Genomic DNA, 21,489 nt, shown 5'->3' with positions numbered 1-21,489 from the left:
CTTCTTGGGAATGAGGAAATACCGGGAGTAGCATCCCTGACCCCTTTCCTGCTCCGGAACCACCTCTATCGCACCCTTTCGTAACAGTGACGGGATTTCCTCCTGCAGGAGAAGTAGGCGGTCCTCTGAGCAAAATCCTTGGCAAGGAGGGTAATCTGGGGGAAATTCCAGAAAGGGAAGAGCATACCCATTCTCTTCAAGATTGAGAACCCAAAGATCTGATGTAACCGATTCCCAATCCCGTAGAAAATGGGTAAGCCGACCCCCTACAGGACCCGCATGATCCGGAATGGCGGATCTAGGGCTGCTTTGCTGATGGTGAAGGGGGTTGGGAAGAGGAGGAGGAGGCTTGACGTCCTCGAGGACAAGCTCTTTGTTTGCCCCTGTAGGATTTATATAGTGGATTTTGCTTTTGCTGCTGCTGTTGAGTTTGACGGTAGGGACGAAAGGACGAACATCCAAAACCTCTATACCTCTTAGTCGCAGAGCCTCTGGACTGCAGCCCCAAAGATCTGGCAGTAGCCCTACTGTCCTTAAATCTTTCCAAAGCTGCATCAGATTTTTTGCCAAATAGTCCAGCACCATCAAATGGGAAATCCAACAAGGCTGCCTGAACGTCCACAGAAAAGTCAGATGACTTAAGCCAGGCAGCCCTTCTAGAGGCAACAGAAGTTCCCATAATGCGAGCAACTGAATCAGCGGTGTCAAGACCACTTTGAATCACTTGACGTGCAGCCGCCTGTGTATCGGCCAACACCTCATTAAAATCCTTCCTGCTGTCCTCAGGAATTTTAGGAGCCAACTGCCGTACAGAGTCCATCAGGGCATGTATATATCTCCCCAAGAGACATGTGGCATTGGTCGATTTTAGAGCCATACTTGCCAAAGAGAAAAACTTCTTCGCAGTCTGATCCTGTTTCTTGGGTTCCTTATCCCAGGCACTTGAGGGAAAGCACCAACAGTCTTCTTCAAACAGGCTGCCTGTATAACCAGACTTCCAGGCAAAGGATGTGAGGATAGAAACTCAGGATCACCAGGTGCTACCCTATACCTCCTTGCAACACCCTTAGCCACTGCAGGAGCTGTAAGAGGCCTGTTCCAAACCTCCAATATAGGCTCAGTCAAAGCCTCATTAAAAGGAAGCAATGGTTCCACAACTGAAGATGGGGAATGGAGGACCTAAGTCAAAAGATTAGACTTGTATTCAGCTGTAGGCAAAGTCAAATTTAAAAGATCCGCAGCTTTTTTGATGACCACATGGTATGGTGCAACGTCCTTGGAAGGGGCATCAGATACAGAGGACAGCTCCCATTCAGGGGAAAGCTCCAAACCACTAGCATCCCTCAAATCATCAAAATAGTCCTCCTGAAGCTCACCTTCTTCCACCTCAGCCTCAGCCTCTCTAAATCTTTGCTCCTCTATAAGGCGCTGAGCTTCTCGCCTCGATCTCTCCTTCAAGAGTCGCGCCATCGGATCCGTGACCGACTCCGATGGAGCCGGTGCCGGCGTCAAGATCGGATCTGGAAGCCCAGGTCGCTGCTCATGAGGTCGAGTCGGAGCCGGCGACGATGGAATCGGCGTCGATGACCTCGGAGGCGCCGAGAAATGCCAAGGCGGAGCCGGCGCCGGCATGAGTGGCATAAAAGGAGCTGGAGCATAGGAATGGGGAAATACTAAATTATATGCCAATGGACCCATGGGACCCGAAGGTGCACCAGAGGGGTACAAAGCTCTCGAGTAGACTCCATACATTGCGTTAAAAAACGAAGTAGGGTCTTGACCTGGAGCTGGGAAGGGCGGGTAAGGACCCACAGGATGCTCTCTCGGAGGCTCCAGATTCGCCTCCTCTTCCACAGGGGGATGGACTGGAGTCATCGAGCCCTCAGGTAATGGAGCTTCTTCTTCCTCTCGAGCCGGGGACGGCGTGGAGAGGGATCTGATACCGGAGCCGGAGAACGCACTGGCAACTTCAAGGGCGAAGCCTCACCTTCTGGAACACCAGGTGAAGGAGACACCTCATCTTTTCTATGCCTCCTCTTAGGCGACTTCGGTCTCGACTCTGATTCCTTACCGGAGTGATGTCGAGATCCATGCCTTCGCTTCTTATGCGTCTTCTTCGTTGACCTCGAAGCATGACCAGATGACGACCTCGAAGGCGACGCCGTGCGGGACCTCGACCTCGACCTCAACTTCGACCTCGCCCTACTCGAACGTGATCTCGAAGTCTTCTTCTCCTTTCTACCTTTCAACTTCACCACCAGAAGTTTTGCTTCCCTCTCTCAAAGAGCCTTCGGGTTCAACTTCTTACACAAAGAACAGCCTTTGACATCGTGGTCCGAACTCAGGCACCAGATACAATCCTCGCGCGGGTCCATAATCGACATCATCTTGCCGCACTCCCCACATGGCTTGAACCCGGTCTTCTTAGACGACATCTTCAGCGAGAAACAAAGAAGCAAGAAGACACCAAACAGAGAAAAACAGTAACAACGTTACTAACAGCTACAGAGGTTCTCCGAAACTGTTAGCGTCGACGACGTGGAAAAAAGGGAACTGATGTCATCACACCGGCATAGGCATATTATGGAATCGGTGACGTCAGCGGAGCCGCGCGCGATGTCGTGCGTTCCTGTAACGTCGTCCACGCCGGCGAGCTACAAAGAATTTTCCGAACGTTGCTGACGCAGGGGGATATTCACAAGGTGAGGAATCCACTGGCAGTTGTATCCATCAGAAGCCGCCTTACTAATACCATTGACAACTTTGGTCGGCCTGCATTTGACCGCTACACACTCCAGGATGTCCACCACAGAGGGATGATACTTTTGCTACACAAGCACATGAGGGGCTTGCTCCTATTGGCTCCAGCCTACCTCTTCTCTTTCCTCTTCTCCTCATTTGACAATTCCCAATAGTGCTCACCAAGCATCCTAATCCATTGGGAATAGACCACTTGGCCGCCTCGTGTTACTTATTACATGAGGTGGCCTAGATTTCCAACATGAACACAGATGGCAATATGCCTTGATTCCACCATGAGGGATCGCTAGGAGTTATGTGCACCTGATTTGCTCTCTATGACTGTATATGCAAGAATACTTAGGTTTACTATACTTTTCTCTGACCATTACCCTTGATTAACAAAAGATTCAACTATCTTAGTTTACTACTTAGAGGCCACATTACAAAAACCATGGATGACTTTGGGATGCCCAGCTTTTAACCACTGCACACTCTGAGATAGGCGCCACTGAGGTATGATACCTCTGTTACATCAGCACGTGAGAAGCTCACTCCTTTTGGCTCAAACTTGCCCCTCCCCATCTCTCCTCTCCTCATTGTCCACTAGGTCATCACTCCTTCCAGCTGCTGCCACACCACACCTGAGGACAATCGCTCCAATTGCCCGTACCTTCAATGACAGGTCTTCTCTTCTGCTCAGTCTCGAGCCAGGCGAGCAGAGGAGGGTAGGTCTCTTGTGCTCTCCATGCAGAAACCATGTGAGTATGGTTGCTTCTCTTGAAAACGTTTTCTTTTTCTTTTAACACTAAGTCATTTGGGTCCACTTGATTTACTGTTTCTTTTTACTGACCATCATAGCTCTTTCCACTGTCAGCAGCTGAGCACTACCCTCTGCTTTTGACCTATAGGGCATAATTAATTGATCCAAAGGGTAAGACCCGTCACTCACAATGGAGGACAACCAATCACTTATGATACGCTGAGTAACACGAACGCAGATTGGTTTATTTTGTCTGTTCCATGTATGTTCACTTGCTTATTCTGTTATATTATATGTACTTGTGTGTTTTTCACTTCTTTCACGTTGTGGTGACTGGTCAGCGCCAAAAATAGCATGCACATGTCTACCTTTAGAGACACTATGATACAGTGAGTTGGAAAATCGATTCTGGTGACACATTGAACCAAACATACAAAACATTTGTTTACTGAGTGTTTTCTTTATTTTTTCATTTATTTTCTATGTTAGATGATCAATTCTAAACATTTTGAACCAGGTATTTTCTTCTAAAGGAATACCATAGCAGCATATCATGTCTTAGGTGTGGGGTCGGACTATCCCCCATATTTTTGGTCCTGACGAATCATTGTGGAACCTTTTTAGGCAATCGAAACATGACCACACTCACAGATTTAGTCTACTTGGGTACATCACACCCCTGTCTTAGCCCCAACCAAATTATATTTTTTTAATCCTACCAAGGGAACCATCACATTACAGTTCAGTTCGGTATCTCTTAGATAGTTTTAGTCTCCCTTTACTTCACTGTACACATTTACGAATCTCTGACAGAATATCGAGGCTGAAAATATCGACAGACAAAATATCGACGCTGGAATATCGAAGGCAAGTATATCGACACCCTATCTACAACATGGTAAGTACAAAAATATCGAAACAAAAATATTAATGGTAAAAATATCGTAATTAAAATTATCGTTTTTAAAAAAAAAAAGATAAAACTAAGTAAATAGTACTTATATATATTTTAAACTTATGTTAAAATGTGTTATAATGTTTAAAATGAATAAATAATACATATTTACTATTAAACATTTAATTAAAATTAATAATAATATATATTATATATACTTAATTAATTATAATATATACATAATTGTTTTAATAATGATAAAATATTAACAAATACTACAGTTTAAAAATACATCAACACTCATAAAATAATAACATAAATAATAATAAATAATTATATTTAATAAATAACAACAATTAAATATACTTTCAATATTTTTTAAATTAATTAAATACAACATTATGTAACATCTTAAATACATAAATAAATATAAATAATATTGAATAGCATAAGGGTAAAAATTACTATTCAAACTCCAGAGGGTGCAACAGTAGATAAAGCGTTGGATAGCGTAAGGGTAAAAATTACTATTCCAACTCCAGTGAGTGAACAGTAGGGAAAGCATTGGATCACGGGTATGTAAAAATGACTATTCCCACTCCAATGAGTACAACATTAGGGAAAGCGTTGGATAGCGTAAGAGTAAAAATTACTATTCCCACTCCAGAGAGTGCAACAGTAGGGAAAGCATTGGATAGCAAGTGGGTAAAAATTACTATTCCAACTCCAGTGAGTGGAACAGTAGGGAAAGCATTGGATAGCGGATATGTAAAAATGACTATTCCCACTCCAATGAGTGCAACATTAGGGAAAGCGTTGGATAGCGTAAGAGTAAAAATTACTATTCCCACTCCAGAGAGTGCAACAGTAGGGAAAACGTTGGATTGCGGGTGGGTAAAAATTACTATTCCAACTCCAGTGAGTGGAACAATAGGGAAAGTGTTGGATAGCAGGTATGTAAAAATGGCTATTCCCACTCCAATGAGTGCAACATTAGGGAAAGCGTTGGATAGCGTAAGAGTAAAAATTACTATTCCCACACCAGAGAGTGCAACAGTAGGGAAAACGTTGGATAACGGGTGGGTAAAAATTACTATTCCCACTCCAGTGAGTGGAACAGTAGGGAAAGCGTTGGATAGCGTATGGGTAAAAATTACTATGCCAACTCCAAAGGGTGCAACAGTAAGAAAAGCGTTGGATAGCGTAAAAATAATATTTAATATTCCAACTCCAAAGAGTGCAACAGTATGGAAAGCGTTGGATAGCGTAGATTGGCAAATTACTATTCCAACTCCAGAGGGTGCAACCGTAGGGAAAACGTTAAATAGCGTAGAGGGAAAATTACTATTCCCACTCCAGAGAGTGCAACATTAGGGAAAGCGTTGGATAGCGTAAAAGTAAAAATTACTATTCCCACTCCAGAGAGTGCAACAGTAGGGAAAACGTTGGATAGCGGGTGGGTAAAAATTACTATTCCAACTCCAGTGAGTGGAACAGTAGGGAAAGCGTTGGATAGCGGGTATGTAAAAATGACTATTCCCACTCCAATGAGTGCAACATTAGGGAAAACGTTGGATAGCGTAAGAGTAAAAATTACTATTCCCACTCCAGAGAGTGCAACAGTAGGGAAAACGTTGGATAACGGGTGGTTAAAAATTACTATTCCCCCTCCAGTGAGTGGAACAGTAGAGAAAGCGTTGGATAGCGTAAGAGTAAAAATTACTATTCCCACTCCAGAGAGTGCAACCGTAGGGAAAGCATTGGATAGTGGGTGGGTAAAAAATTACTATTCCAACTCCAGTGAGTGGAACAGTGGGGAAAGCATTGGATAGCGGGTATGTAAAAATGACTATTCCCACTCCAATGAGTGCAACATTAGGGAAAGCGTTGGATAGCGTAAGAGTAAAAATTACTATTCCCACTCCAGAGAGTGCAACAGTAGGGAAAATGTTGGATAACGGGTGGGTAAAAATTACTATTCCCACTCCAGTGAGTGGAACAGTAGGGAAAGCGTTGGATAGCGTATGGGTAAAAATTACTATGCCAACTCTAAAGGGTGCAACAGTAAGAAAAGCGTTGGATAGCGTAAAAATATTATTTAATATTTCAACTCCAAAGGGTGCAACAGTAAGGAAAGCGTTGGATAGCGTAGATTGGCTAATTACTATTCCAACTCCAGAGGGTGCAACAGTAGGGAAAACGTTGGATAGCGTAGGGGGAAAAATTACTATTCCCACTCCAGAGAGTGCAACAGTAGGGAAAGTGTTGGATAGCGTAGGGAGAAAAATTACTATTCCCACTCCAATGAGTGCAACATTAGGGAAAGTGTTGGATAGCGTAAAGGTAAAAATTACTATTCCAACTCCAGTGAGTGGAACAGTAGGGAAAGCGTTGGATAGCGTATGGGTAAAAATTAATATTCCAACTCCAAAGGGTGCAACAGTATTGAAAGCGTTGGATAGCGTAGGTGGGAAAATTACTATTCCAACTCCAGAGGTTGCAACAGTACGGACAACTTTGGATAGCGTTGGGGGAAAAATTACTATTCCCACTCCAGAGAGTGCAACAGTAGGAAAAGCGTTGGATAGCGTAGGGAGAAAAATTACTATTCCAACTCCAAAGGGTGCAACAGTAGGGAATGCCAATTAATAAATATTTACAAAATATATTACACATAAAAAAATGTAATTAATTACAATTAAATTACTTCCCACCCTATTCCCCTATAAACCCACAACCCACTCTGGTACTAAAACATAACATTTAATAATAATTAACATTAATTACCAATTAAATAAATATTTTATCAATTAAAATAATTAATTGCCAATTAATAATTACATACAAAATTTATTATTTACAATTAAATTACTTCCCACCCTATTCCCCTATAAACCCACAACTTGCTCTGGTACTAAAACATAACATTTAATAATAATTACAATTAATTACCAATTAAATAATTAATTTATCAATTAAAATAATTAATTGCCAATTAATAATTAAATAAAAATTTAATTAATTACAATTAAATTACTTTCCACCCTATTCCCCTATAAACCAACAACCCGCTCTGGTACTAAAACATAACATTTAATAAAATTTAACATTAATTACCAATTAAATAATTAATTTATCAAATAAAATAATTAATTGCCAATTAATATTTACAATTAAATTACTTCCCACCCTATTCCCCTATAAACCCACAACCCTCTCTGGTACTAAAACATAACATTTAATAATTAACATTAATTACCAATTAAATAATTAATGTATCAATGAAAATAATTAATTGCCAATTAATAATTAAATAAACAATTAATTAATTACAATTAAATTACTTCCCACCCTATTCCCCTATAAACCCACAACCCGCTCTGGTACTAAAACATAACATTTAATAAAAATTAACATTAATTACCAAGTAAATAATTAATGTATCAATTAAAATAATTAATTGCCAATTAATAATTACAATTAAATTACTTCCCACCCTATTCCCCTATAAACCCACAACCCGCTCCGGTACTAAAACATATAATTTACTTAAAAATAAATTTATTAATATATAAAAATAATACACATATAATAAAAATGTATTTAAATACTTAACAAAAACATATAACACATACATAATAAAAATCAAAAAAATAATACACATATCGATATTAATAACATCAAAATTAGTTACATCGATATATATGCTATCGATATTACTAACTTCGATATTACTTACATCGATATAAATGAATTCGATATTACTTACCTCAGGGTCGATATTCTGTCCTACGATATTCTTGACATCGATATTCTGCACCTTCGAAATTTTAAACACGATATTTTGGTAGGTCGAAATTTTCAACTCGATAATTTGACTGTGTACCCACATTTACATCACCCCACACATACAAAATGCCCTTACACAAGCACTTCTCATCAGACATCAAAAATAAAAAGATCTCCCCTAAAGTGACCCTTCTTGGGGCCCGTAGGGCATTATAGCGCTGGACCTATGAGAAGCAAGCCCACTATGAAGCATTACATCCTCAGTGATGTGTGAGGGCACCAAGAAATAATCCTTAAGATTCCCCCTTCTTTGCCTGCCTTCCTTTCTTCTTTGCTTTTTGATAGGAACAATACCTCCACTGCTTTTTGCATGAATATGGCCTCACATCCCCTGAATGGGGATTGGCTCTAACATGAAGACTACCTATTGGCTAAATGAGATCCATTAGGGAAATGAGTATAGCCCTGAAATGCTGTGGCTTTTATTGATTCAAGTGGAGAGGATTACCTCAGGGAGTTCATCTCCATCTGCTTCTTAGTAGGTCAGTCCTTCCAGGGAGTGGGAGAACCATGCCTGATTTTCCCAACAGGCTAAGCCCAATGCTGTGTACCCATATTATAAAAATTACCTTTACTAATGGAATACACAGTTCTACCCTTCTCCGACTTTGTGTTAAATTGACTTCTCCAATGGTTCAATACTGACCCTTGAGAGCACTAACCTCCTCATTCACATGATGGGCAAAACTGTCAATCTGTTCGGTGAGTTCTTCCATAAAAGAGACATGCCATTCTCTGTATGGGGCTTGTTTTAGGATAGTCCCCAGGAACTGCAAGAAAAACAGTGAGAGACTTTAATGCAGTAATAGAAACGTAAATGCAGTATCCACGGCTGACGTCTGCAGTGATTTTGAGAAGATAAGGGTAAACAAACTTCAGCTAACAACCTCTGTAATGAAATTATATTTGGACATAAGAACCAGAGAACACATACAGCAATGCTTAAATAGTGTGGTGTGATATCAGTGCTCAGAAGAAACAGGAAGGCCTTGACAGTGGCCGTGATTTACACAGAAACACATGCAACAAAACCATGCTGCCCACAAATTGTGAAAAGAGCAACAGTGCAGCCATGCAGACAGAAAACACATTGGGACTATGCAACAATATCACATACTTAGAAGCAGAATGCAAAAACATTTTGGGTATCCAGCAAGGGAGCAGAATGTAAATTTAGTGTTAACAAGGGTGAAGACTGAACACAAGGAACATAAAATGTAATCTCAGGAGCACAACAGAAGCTCAGTGGAGTGTGATGGCCTGGCAAAACATACAGTGACAGAGTGACAATTCAAATGAAGATAGGGAGCATGGATCATGTGCCTATCCGATTGCAGAATATGAATTTACTGATAATGTGGAATGCAGTGGGAAGAGTGATAGTGTGACAATCCAGGGAAAGAAGAACGTTGTGCTAGTGTGACTATCCTGGGGGATAAAAAAGAGTCGGAGGAAACAATTACCAGTAAGGGGCTAAATTTTTAGCCCTGTGCAACAACAGTCAGATTTATGAGTAATGCAATGATCACTGTGGAGCCTGTAATTTACCTGGGTAAAACATGCAGATAAACTCTGATACATGTAGGACTAGGTGTCGTAAGCATGCAATTTCCAGTTTTATGAATGTCAACTTGGGCCAATAAGGTTTTTTATGCCTCTGGTAAACATTACATATTAGGGAAATGTTATGTACCGGGTACAGCTGCTCCCCCTCTGTGCACAATCATAATCAACATCATAGTAACGATCATAATCCATAGAAATAATAGGGATCTGGTGAGAATATTGCAACCTCATAACAGAACAGCACTATGATGGGGTGAATTTAATATCTGCATATATTCACGCTGAATGAGTGGCTTTGGAAAACAAAGAGACAAGCGTCATGTGTGACATTCATTAGCAATTCATCCTTACTGAAACAAGCGTGCATTTCCACTTTGCCAAGTCAAAGTTTCTTTCCGTGGAAGCTGAAATAGTAGTTGGTAAAAAAGAAATATATGTAAGTAAAACTGAATAGCAAGCAACATTTCAAAGGCAATGTGCTTACATACCAAGCACTAGCAGAAGTAGATTCACACAATTCAAAGTGTGCAAAATGTGTTTGTTGGCTCAGCCTGTCCTGGGAATTAAGTTCAAGGTCATTAGTTGTTCATGTGCCCTTGATGTCACTTTTAGCTCCTTATATCTGGTTGTAATTTTAGGTTTATATATTCTGGTTTCCTTTCTTATATAACAGAAAGGTCACCACACCACTTGTTTGCAGAAAATCAGTTTATGACAGAGCTACTGCCAATAAGCATTTCAGCTGTCAGATTAAGCCTTGATCACATAGGGGATCGCCGTTGTGGTTCAGAGTAAAAAAGTGCATACGTGCTCTAAAATTACATACACATAGAAAAATACTCCTTTATTATATCAAAGACCAAAATATTTTGTAACACTTCTTAATTTGCTATAATACCCAACGTACTCCAATATAGTCCTAGGTAGTCGCACAAGCTTTTACCGACATTTGTCCTACCTTGCTCTACATAACAGTTCTGGCCCTGACCTTTTACCTAGTTAGGTGCTGCATAAATGTTGTGTAGTTTTCTCAAAAAACTAGCCTAATTTATTATGCATGAGGATTCTTAGTATCACAGCAGGATTACAATCTTGTGCATAATAACTCTGTATAAGGGTCACCACTATCGTCATCCTTGGCTTACATGCCCACAGTACCATGGCACATCTAGGTAGAGCCCCTGATGGTACCTTTCATGTATATAAGTACCACATCTTTGCTGGGCAAGCCGGAGGAGAAAAAGATTTTATGCTGACATGCTGACACGAGACGCTGAAGTCCCTGCATGCAGACACTCCAGTTTGCAGTCGTCTGACATTACTTGTGGGTTGTCCACTCGAGACCAAGATGGGGTCCTTTGCTTTCTCACATCAGGTATTGGGGTTTGCTCTTTCCTAGGAGGTTCTTGGCTATACTCCAACATACATGCTAGGTACACTTAGGTACATCTAGTTAGGGTTTGCATCGTAGGAGTACGCACTATTAACTTTATGTATTTATATGTCTGCATATATTCACTATTTTATCACCATGGTAGAATTCTACTTTTTATTTACTCTATTGGTGCTTGTAATCGTCTATATCTGTTTCTGTCTCGTGGTTGTTGCAGCACATGTATTTTATGCTAGAATGACTCTGGTTCAATAAATATTTATTGAAAACACCCCACCATTTAGTCTGTGTATCTCTCTGAGATAAAGTGAGCACAAGTGACCAAGCAAAAAGTATTGTACTGTTTCCATGATCCCTGAGGGGTTCTCATGTTTGATAGTTGCCAGAAACTATTCTCTCCTTGGTAAGGTTGTGGGGCTTATAGTGGCACTGTGAGCTAGCTGGTCTACATACTAACATATCCTTTGGGGGTGTCTGGAATCAGTCTGGACACCAATCCCTTAGTTTATGTTGTCTAAAACGTGGAGATCCTTTATAGATTTGTAGGAACTACCCGACTAATTCACATAAGTGACATTATAATTTGCAATTAATTCTACCTTAAAAACACAATAAAACACTTCCGCATGATATCTGCTACACAGGCTGAAATATAAATCTTGTTTTTAAGAAAACAAGGGTGACTAACCTTACAGAAATATGTATCAATCAATTTATTAACAACATAATATCACCAACCTTTCTAAATGTTCCTCCATGTGAACTTCTCACATATTAGGATTCAATTATGAAACATTTAAAACATTACTTTTAACTGCAACATATGGTTGTACCAGAGTTCTAACATTTTCTTTCATATTAATTGCTGTGAAATACCCTGTTCATCCTTAGTCATCACACAAACAATGTTATGCCCGAGTAGACTAATCTAACCTACCATGTACCCTGACTAATACCTACTTCTAATACAAACGCAGAGAGAGCGTTTGGTGTTTATAAATGTGTGTGCAAAATCTCTTCTGTATTGAGGCCGCCAGGAGTTTTTGTTTCAAGTTTAGTCATTAGAAGAGTTGGTGCTACTGAGTTGTTACAATAAGTCACAATTGAAATAAAAGAAAAGGTGCCAAAACAGGTAGTGCTCTAAAATATTGTTGACCTTGGATATACTGAAGAAATATTTTTTTCTATGTTTATGGAATTTTTTGGCACATATGTACTTTAAAACACTGAATCAAGATGCCGCATTCTTATGTGATCAAGGCTGCGTCTGACAGATGAAGCGCTTCATGGCAGAAGCTTTGTATTAAACTGATTTTTTCTGCAAACCAATGTGTCAACTGCCTTTCTGTTATATGCGGAAGTAACCCAGAACTTGCAAGAAGATACCTGACTCCGTTTCAGTTATTGCCTCATACGGTTTGGAGTATGGCATCGGCCAGCTACAAAGAAAGACTGTGACTATTTCTTTTTTTGCTTACTTATACAAGCCCTCAGCCAGACCTCCTCATCTGCTGGTCTAATGTGTCCTATCATTCACATTCTCTTCTGTCCTCCACAGCATACATCATGGGCCAATTCTGACTTTGGCTAACTTCACTGTGAACAATGGCATTCTGCTTTTTCACAAGGAGCACATCCACACACACATTATTTTCACTTATTAAGAATGTGACGTTTTGAGACCAAAACAGTATTTTTTATCTTGGTATGAACCTGGCATCATCTCCCACCACAATACAAGTTTATAAAAACGTGAAAAAAACATGAGTGGACAAGGTCTAAAAGCTAGAAGCCAACACCAGACTTAATGGCTTTGTCATTGGTCAATGGTTGTTTGAAATCCTATTAATACTTGTTTAAATTGTGTGCTCACTGGTTCATGCTTTGGGGTCTCACCTTCTAAATATGTTATCAGCGGGGGGATCTTCTTTCTGAGGAGTTTTGCTAGAAATGGGTAATTTGCAGGAATCAGCCGCGCGAGAAGAGCCAAGACTGAAGTTCCCCTTTCGACATCCCAGCGAGGATATGAAGAAATTACCTGAAAACCCACAACAAAGAATTCAGAAAGTGATTCTGTCATGAGTTCCTATTCTCTAGCCTAAAACTTCTGGAAATGCTACCTTGTTCTCTACGCAGTACTTAGTACCAACCACATTTTGGCTGTTTCTGTTCAATGTAAGTAGCATGTCGTACTGATAACCAATTTACTGGAAATAAAACCATCAAATTCAAAAGGAAAAAAGCTGAGTTGAATTTAAGATCTCTATTAGCAGGTTGCATAGAAATGGCAGCAAACAACTTGGGAAGAGGGATCTGGTGGAATATGATGGGGGTGGAATGTGATACTCACTCACCAGCAATCTTATGAAGAGTCTGTGTATTGGAATTTCTTTAGCTGTTTAGGTACAAAAGAACGAAGATATGTCATACACAATCCATAAATTACTGAGCAATACTTGCCAAAGGAAGACACATGGCTGACACACACACTTAAGACACCCAGTAGTACCTATAAAGAAGATGATGGGTGATGGCTGGCATTTCAATGAGCCTCTAGCGGTCATGAGGATGCTTTGAAATTCCTGCAAATACTGGCAAAGGCACCCTTACCACTAAGGAGTGCCCAGGGGTGTACAGTACCTTGACAGCCTATGCTGCAATTCCCTTCCTCCCTCCCTTAGTGGTTGCTGTCAAGGAATGAAAGCTGGAGGAGGAGCTACCTAAGCTGCCATGCATAGGTTCCTGCTACAGCTTTCATTGAGGGATAGAAGACTCCAGTGGGATAAGAGAGGATGCGTCATGAGCCGTGGACGTGCTTTACATCCTGAAGGACCATGGAAAAATGGGAGCCATTTTCTGACAGAGGATACCCCAGAAGAAAAGAGGACTCCAGAGCATGTTCTTGCATATCTATTTTCTAATAAGGTTAACGACCTGGGGCAAGCAAGAACGAGCACATATTTTGCCTGTTCGATTCTGCTCAGGACTCCTAACATGAGTGACAAATAAATAGACTATGATACCATCTGCCCAGGTCACTTGCACTTTATCAACACATCCACTGGAAAGTTGAGCGGGGAGAGCTAATTGGAACCCTGGAATTATAGCAATTACAGGTATTCACCACCAGATGCGAATCTCCTTCATAACCTTGGAGTCAGTCAAAATATTTATTTTCACTTACCATCATTGAGCATGCATCCCTGCTTACAAGTGAGGGCCAATAACTAGCATTTTAGTCTGGAGCTGAAGTCCAAAATGTTGAACCAGAAACATTGCAGAGACAAATATCATAACTAATAACTCCATGGAGAAATAAAATACATCCCTGTTGCGGTCGGCAAAAGTAACAACACATAAATAGGTACCATACCCAGCAGGGCATGATCAACATACTAGACAGAAGTAAAATCATGGAGAGCAAGAATACTCCAAGTTTTGAAGAGGAGCATTAGAGCCCTGAGTAGCCTCATGGTGTGTGGAAACCTGGGACAGTTAGTACATTGCATTTAGGGGGTAGGAGCATTAACCAGACTAAGAGCTGAAACAAACAGGAAAGTCACTTTATGTCTGGCAAACTACAAAAAGTATATAGGGATTATTTAAAAGCCCTTTGTGCCACCTGTGCATCACCTTTTGAGACACACCAGCAGTGCAACCTGTTGCTCCATATTTACAAGGACAGGTAAAGCCACCCTGCGTGGCTTTTAATGCCCTTGTAAATATGGCCCCTTTACACGCAACACTTTGTGTGGAACAGTTGTGCCATGGGTTTTGCTGTGAGATTTCCTGTGCAACACCCAAGGCTTCTGCCGCATTTCCAGATTTACAAGAAATAGTACACCTGGAAATCTGTAAGAATGCTACACCTCCCCAGGGGGAGGTATAGGGAGGTGCAACAAGAACACATATTTTTATTTCTCCTCGTTGTTTACCTCTTTCTACGCGTACTGCATACTGCAGCACATTTAGGAAGAGGAAATTACCTATTGTGATTGTTTTTGTGCACAAAGGTATGCCTAACTGCATAAAAACAAAGATATGCCTTACTGCACAAAAACAATCATCCCTGTGACGCTGCCACCCTTGCACCATGGTACAAGGGTGCCTTCATAGGTGTATGGCAGCTAATTATGCACCAGCACTGGGAGAGCAAAGGGATCCATTATATCATTGTAGATATGAAGCATCCCGGTGCTGCGGAATTAACGCAGCGTGGCACAGCCAAATGGCTTGAGGCACAGCAATTAGTTAATTCCTTATGAATAAGGCTCACAGCGAGCAGCAACATCGGCACAGACACATCTATCTCTAAAAGGAGAGCAATAAATGTTATTTGAAATATTGACACCCACATTCTATAGTAACTCAACCATCACATCCTGAGCTAATGGACTGGTTCTTCAACTCATGCCTGATGATGACAAAGTAAGAAGGGATCTGGGGAGTGGAGGAGGAAGCATTAACCACCTTCAATGGTAGATCCCACTGTGTCAATGAGTAGGATGCTTAAGACTCACCACATTCATGAAAGTTGATGCTTGCTTTCTTATCTACAACAAGTAGCATCTGGCACAGTGCTGGCACAGATGAAGTATAGTCATCTTCCAGCATGTAGCTCAAAATCTCTTTCCAAAATCCCTGCAAGAAAGAGCAGCGAATGTGTTAGTAGTATCATTAGCATTTAATAAGGCTGCATTCCCACAGATAAACAGTCATAGCCGGTGGGAGGGTTTCTGGTGGGTCTTCTGGAGATGGGGCTACATTTGAATTATCCCCTTCCTGATACCATTCCTTGCTGATGGGGTCCAAGACAGATTGCTGGTATTGCACTGATGTAGCACCAACCCTGTTCAATGCTACAATCCGTGATTCTATATCCGAGCAATTATTTGCAGAGAATGAGTGCAACATTTATTCTCCAAAAACCCTGTGAGTGAGCTGCTTTGTAAATGATCTCATTATCTGCTGTTATCCTCATAACAATCACAAAACAGAACTATCTTTATAAATGTGCCAGAGTGTGCAAAGCTATGGCTGGGAATGACCCTGTTGATATGAAATATTGGTGCTTGATGTATCAAGTAGCAAATAGGAGATGCAGATTGAGTAGCTATGTTTTGCAATGTGACTGATGTGCCATTCAATCTCGTTTCAAAGTGGCTATTTAGACTAATTTGGAAAACCTGCCTCATTAAAAAAAATGAGATAGGATTCGACAATCTTCTATGAATGCCGGAAATGCTGGGAATGAGGACTGCATGGGACAGCAGACCTCTATCCCTGCAGCAGAGGAAACAGACTTTACATCGCGTCTCAAATCACGCTGTGCCTTAACAACTTGGTCCAAACCACTAATAATAATAATAATAATAATGAGATTTATAAAGCATATAGCTGCGTCAGCTGCGTGTGCCAGCACTGGGGTATCAGTCCTATTACACAGAGTAAGAATATGAATTTCCCTAATCTAAGTTAGCGTGAAAAAACATGTTTTTAAATTCTTGCGATATCGTATTTCAGATTTTTCTTGCCTAAGCCAAAGTGGTAGGGAGTTCCACATCTTGCCTGCCAAGTAGTTGAAGGAATGGCCTCCAATGTGAGCATTTTTGATTCTGGGGATAGATGCAAGAGAGGCATCAGCTGATCTCAGATTTCTTTTAGGAAGATAAGGTGTGATCAGAGGTGAAGATATTTAGGGCCTTTATGATTGAGAATCTTGTGACAATAGCACATGGCTTTGAAATATACCCAATGCCTTAACGGAAGCCAGAGCAGCATTGGTAGAGCTGGGGCTGATGGTGAGTGTCTAGGCAGATGAAATAGCAGCCAAGCTGCCATATTCTGCACCCACTGTCGTCTTCTTCATCATGTCTGTGACACTCCGCGATACAGAACAATGCAGTAATACAGTCTCAACATGATTAAAGACTGGACCACTGTCTTTCTGGCAGCTTCTGGCAGGAAGACAAGATGTTTTTAAGGTATTTAAGATCCCAACACATTGCCCTGCAAGACTCGTAATTGCTGTACGTGCCCTAATGTGTCTTTTCAATGCATTCCTTTATCAAGCAAGCCAATACAACCACTTCCCTGAAGGAAAGCGTTGTTGGACTAATGTAGTACTTTAAGTCCAACTCTTTCCCTACAGTTACACAGACTGGAGTTGGAATAGTAAATACTATTCCAAAGTCCAGTGCTTTCCCGAAGGCAAATCATGGTAACGACTTGGGTGAAAAAGGAATGCATTTTAAACATGCATTCATGGTTCAGATCACTATGTGCATATTTCCCACATACAAACATGCAGCAGAGAGAGCTTTACTAAAACATGCTATTATGTGAGTTAGAGGATAATGAAGATAACCTGGGAGTTGAGGAGTCTTTGGACATTCTGCAATTTATATTTTGTACACTTCTAGTTTATTTCACATCCTTGTCACTTACCTCGTCAGTATTTTTATGGCGTAATGCAATTTTATTGAGGAGCTGAAAGATTTGGATGTGGATGGTCTCTTCTTCAACATCTGATTCAGGATCCATGTGACCAATGCCCTGTGAAAATGTGGAAAAGCAAGAGAAGTAAAGTAACATATATTTTCACATCATTTTCACTGTGTTTTCTCTCCTCATGGAGGGTCAAGAGATTTGAGAGTGAAAACATCACAATTTTCAAATCAAGGTTTTAAGCACAGAGAGAACCTCTTGGCTTAAATTCAAATGTGAAATTAAAACCACTAGCCGCAAACATGTAAATAAAAATGTATAAACGAGGTTATGCACCCATGCTCCGCTCTACAGAGAATAAAAGTATATGGTCATTTGGCGGAGAAGTGTATAGCATTCATATACAGTGAAAATACCGGTGGACTCACTTATAATATGTAAGGTTCTGATGCACTGGGCACTACATCTGACACATTGCACCTCTGGCACCACAAGGTAGTCTCTCTTGCTCACTACAAAGATTGTGATGCCCCATGAGGCCTCCCCTTGCTGCTTGATGGGGAAGTATGTGCTACATTATGGTACTTCTTACACTCAATAAGACAAAACCGGGAACTGCATTATTGGGAGGCAGTGCTGATATGAAATACTGATTTGAAGTATGTTTGTGCTACTTTGTGTAGGATTTGGTAGTTTGCCCTGTTAGGCATTTCAACGATAAAGCGGGGTATGTAACAGGAAGGAGCCCACTAGATAATGTATTATCAGTGAAAAACACAGCTTATCAGTGCATTCGCTGAATGCCTATGTGCCTTGCCCAATCACTCAAGAAATTTCCCAGTTAGCCCCGGCAAAGTCTAAGGGCCAGTTGTCTCACATAGGCTGGATTGTGTGGTAGGCCTATATACTGCATGGGAGCACTGCTGTTGAGACGTGTATGGAGCGAGTCCCATTCTCACAGTGTCTGAGCATCTTATTTCTTTGCACTCATGCCAGTCAACATGTGCATCTGGTTACTAAAATGGGATCTAGGTATTCAAGCACCATTGTTACAATGCGATGCAACATAAGGACAGGCATCTGAATTGTTCCTGGCATGATGCCTCTGGCCTGTGGTAAAAAAAACTATGGACAGTGTCTGGCTCATCTATTAGTTGAGCTTAATGGGAACCCAAGAGTAAGACTAAGCATGGACTGCAGACACTCTGGATTATGGTCAGGGCCCAAGGAGATGGATACCAGACGTCATCAGTGGTGCCCAATCCCCACACATATTACTGAGCATGGACTTGAGTTGTGCATCTTGGTACAACTACTCTGTAACATGGATGCATTGGCCAAGCTTGAGGAAGTCCTACCTGGTTCACAGTGATCAAGAAGGTCATGGCACCTCTGCTGTTATGGAGGAATTGGTGAGACCATAAACCACTGTGGCCTAATCTCCCAGAGACACTGACAAAGGCAAGAATACTGCAGTTTTCAGACACCATGCCACCTGCCATTGCCCATGCTGCCACATATCACCTGCAGCCCCACAAGCACCAGTGAAGAGCACTGATCCAACACCCATTCCTGGCCCCTAGTCAGATGACAGGTGTGTCCTCCAGCTACTAGAGATAGGATCAAAGTGTAAGTGCCCAAATGACTTGAGATGGTCCAAGAAAAGAGAAGAAACAGAAGAAGTGCCCAATACAAAATCATACATGAGGCCTGTGGAAGAGGAGGGCAATGAAGGAGAAAGAGAATAACTAAAGGATATTATCAGACCACTTTCTGAAACTCGTTGTTCACAACAGTGGACGATTTTGCACAACATAAGAGCAGGATAAAAGTTATAAAATTGCCAGAAGTGCCACAGTACGAATCAAACCAGCTGCAATAGTTGAACTTCGGGACAACGACTCCACTTGCATTTGACATCACTAACTCAGACCCCACATTAGTAAGGGTACACTAGGTTAAACTTTTCACTATAATAGAAAAACCATAGATTGGGTGTACTGGAAGAATGACTCTTGAAGTGAAAGCTATAAGTAAATTCACTTGAGTGGTTTGGTTCACATCATGGGCACCCTGGAAGAACAAGACATGACGAAAAGGCATGTACAGTGTTGGCACTGATGGGCAGCTGCTGAATTTCAGGTGCAAATGTAAGCAGACAAATGGATAAGGGACACCCATAAAAGTTACGGAGGGAGAAAGACGCACTGGAGTGGAAGTAGGGAACATCAAGCTCAAATGAAGAACATAGAATGTCAAGGTGAGACTATGGGAACTAACGAGAGGGACATGAGGTTTATATTCCACCACCAGGGGCAAATATGTGACACTGCCAATGTATATTATATGGCAAAGTAACTACATTGGGGCACAAGGGGGCTAAAAGGTCCACTTATTTCTTGCGTGCTGACTACTGTTGCTGTTCCCTAACACATTCACCTACCCAAATATGTACATCTGCCACATACCTGCTCTTTGATAAGGAGGCTGGTTTTTTTAAGCACATAATCCATCACAGCTCTTCCGTTCACATCATAAAAACCTTTGGCTGTTAAACTGGACATCAAACTTAAAGTGGCAAGAATAACCTGCAATTGAGAAAAAAGGTAAGCATGGTTAGTGAGAAACCCTTTTGGTGTACGAATAGGAGAAAATCACACATTCCAGTGAGAAAGTAGCAAGGGAGTGTGAGAAAACCATGCATTCTCTCCTTCCTTTCGTCCACAGAGTAGACAGATATACATTTTTTATGTGTGGAAAGCCAGTACCTGGATACAACCTTTTAAAGTATGTTGCAAAAAGGGCTATTATGACACTCTGAGAATGAAACTAGAGTCAATTTAATTAAACTGTTTTTACAGAGTGTCTGACTGAAGTGTGATTGAGGGAATATTGAAATATTCCAGGTGGGCTACACCTTCTATAGGTGCCTGAGATTTGATAATAGATTTTAAAAAAAACATTGCAAAATATGCCTAGGTAGGTTACAACCAACAAAAAAGCTCTCAGGGCCTGATATTGATTACAAAAATGCAAATGAGAATTCAATAGGCTGTGGATTCCACTGCTGAGGGAATTTAAAAAAAACTAGAGTCGTCTGTGGGAAGAATGATGTCCGCTGTCTAACTCCACCTGTAAGATTGAGCAGACATCCCAACACGGACAGCAGATAACAAATGGGTTGCAGTACTTAGAGTTCATTGTCCCACACCTTGTTGTTTGGTTGATCCATATCACTTTCAAGAAGTCGTTTTGGCTCAAGACCGTAAATAGTCACAGTCTCCTGTATCCAGTATTGAGTTAAAATTCACATCCCTAACATGGTTCTGTACGCTGTATATTTGCACAATCCGGCCACAATGGCTTCAACTGCCAAAGAATACATCCATGCTTGATTTCTGTGATTCTAACATTCCTAGCAGAGTCCTGTCTCTGATGTTCCTGGTTTAATCTGAAAAATATCTAAGGATAACTTGGTTTATATCGTGCCCTGAGGTTAAAAATGACAAACCCAATACACCTCTCAAAGAGAATCCAATAGAGACAAAGTTATGGCAATACAGCCTTTTGTTCGTTATCAAAAGAAAACAGCTTTGTTGATTTTCCTTTGTGCCTATGTCCTGTGCTTGCTAACATGCTGAACATGGTGATTCTGATAATGAGTTACTTGCTTTCTCCATGGCACTGAAGTCAGGCACATTGTGGACATACATGGCATCAAGAAAGTCACATATATTCCAATTTCTCCATAAAATACATCTTTTATATCACAATCAGACTTTTCAAACGTGCACATTGAATATTATCCTGTATTATCGATCCACGTTTGGTGAGATT

At 40.9% G+C, this 21,489-nt stretch overlaps 1 protein-coding gene across 2 annotated transcripts in view; it reads right to left on the bottom strand.

The window, feature by feature from the left end:
- The window catches only part of LOC144827380 (maestro heat-like repeat-containing protein family member 2A), a 54,937-nt gene that overhangs the window by 32,513 nt on the left and 935 nt on the right, over positions 1–21,489 (bottom strand). For both annotated transcript variants that reach the window (XM_078685717.1, XM_078685716.1), the window contains exons 2-8: positions 20,121–20,240; positions 17,653–17,760; positions 15,726–15,846; positions 13,560–13,600; positions 13,102–13,243; positions 10,164–10,216; positions 8,909–9,016 (exon numbers count right to left, since the gene is read on the bottom strand). In XM_078685717.1, coding sequence (XP_078541843.1) covers positions 8,909–9,016; positions 10,164–10,216; positions 13,102–13,243; positions 13,560–13,600; positions 15,726–15,846; positions 17,653–17,760; positions 20,121–20,216 — 669 coding nt within the window. In that variant the 5' untranslated portion in view covers positions 20,217–20,240. The remainder of the gene's footprint in view (positions 1–8,908; positions 9,017–10,163; positions 10,217–13,101; positions 13,244–13,559; positions 13,601–15,725; positions 15,847–17,652; positions 17,761–20,120; positions 20,241–21,489) is intronic.

Source organism: Lissotriton helveticus, chromosome 4_1 (genome assembly GCF_964261635.1).
Source record: "Lissotriton helveticus chromosome 4_1, aLisHel1.1, whole genome shotgun sequence".
Taxonomy (NCBI): Eukaryota; Metazoa; Chordata; class Amphibia; order Caudata; family Salamandridae; genus Lissotriton; species Lissotriton helveticus.
The sequence above is the reverse complement of the archived record's forward strand: the minus strand, read 5'-3'. Positions and strand labels throughout refer to the sequence as shown.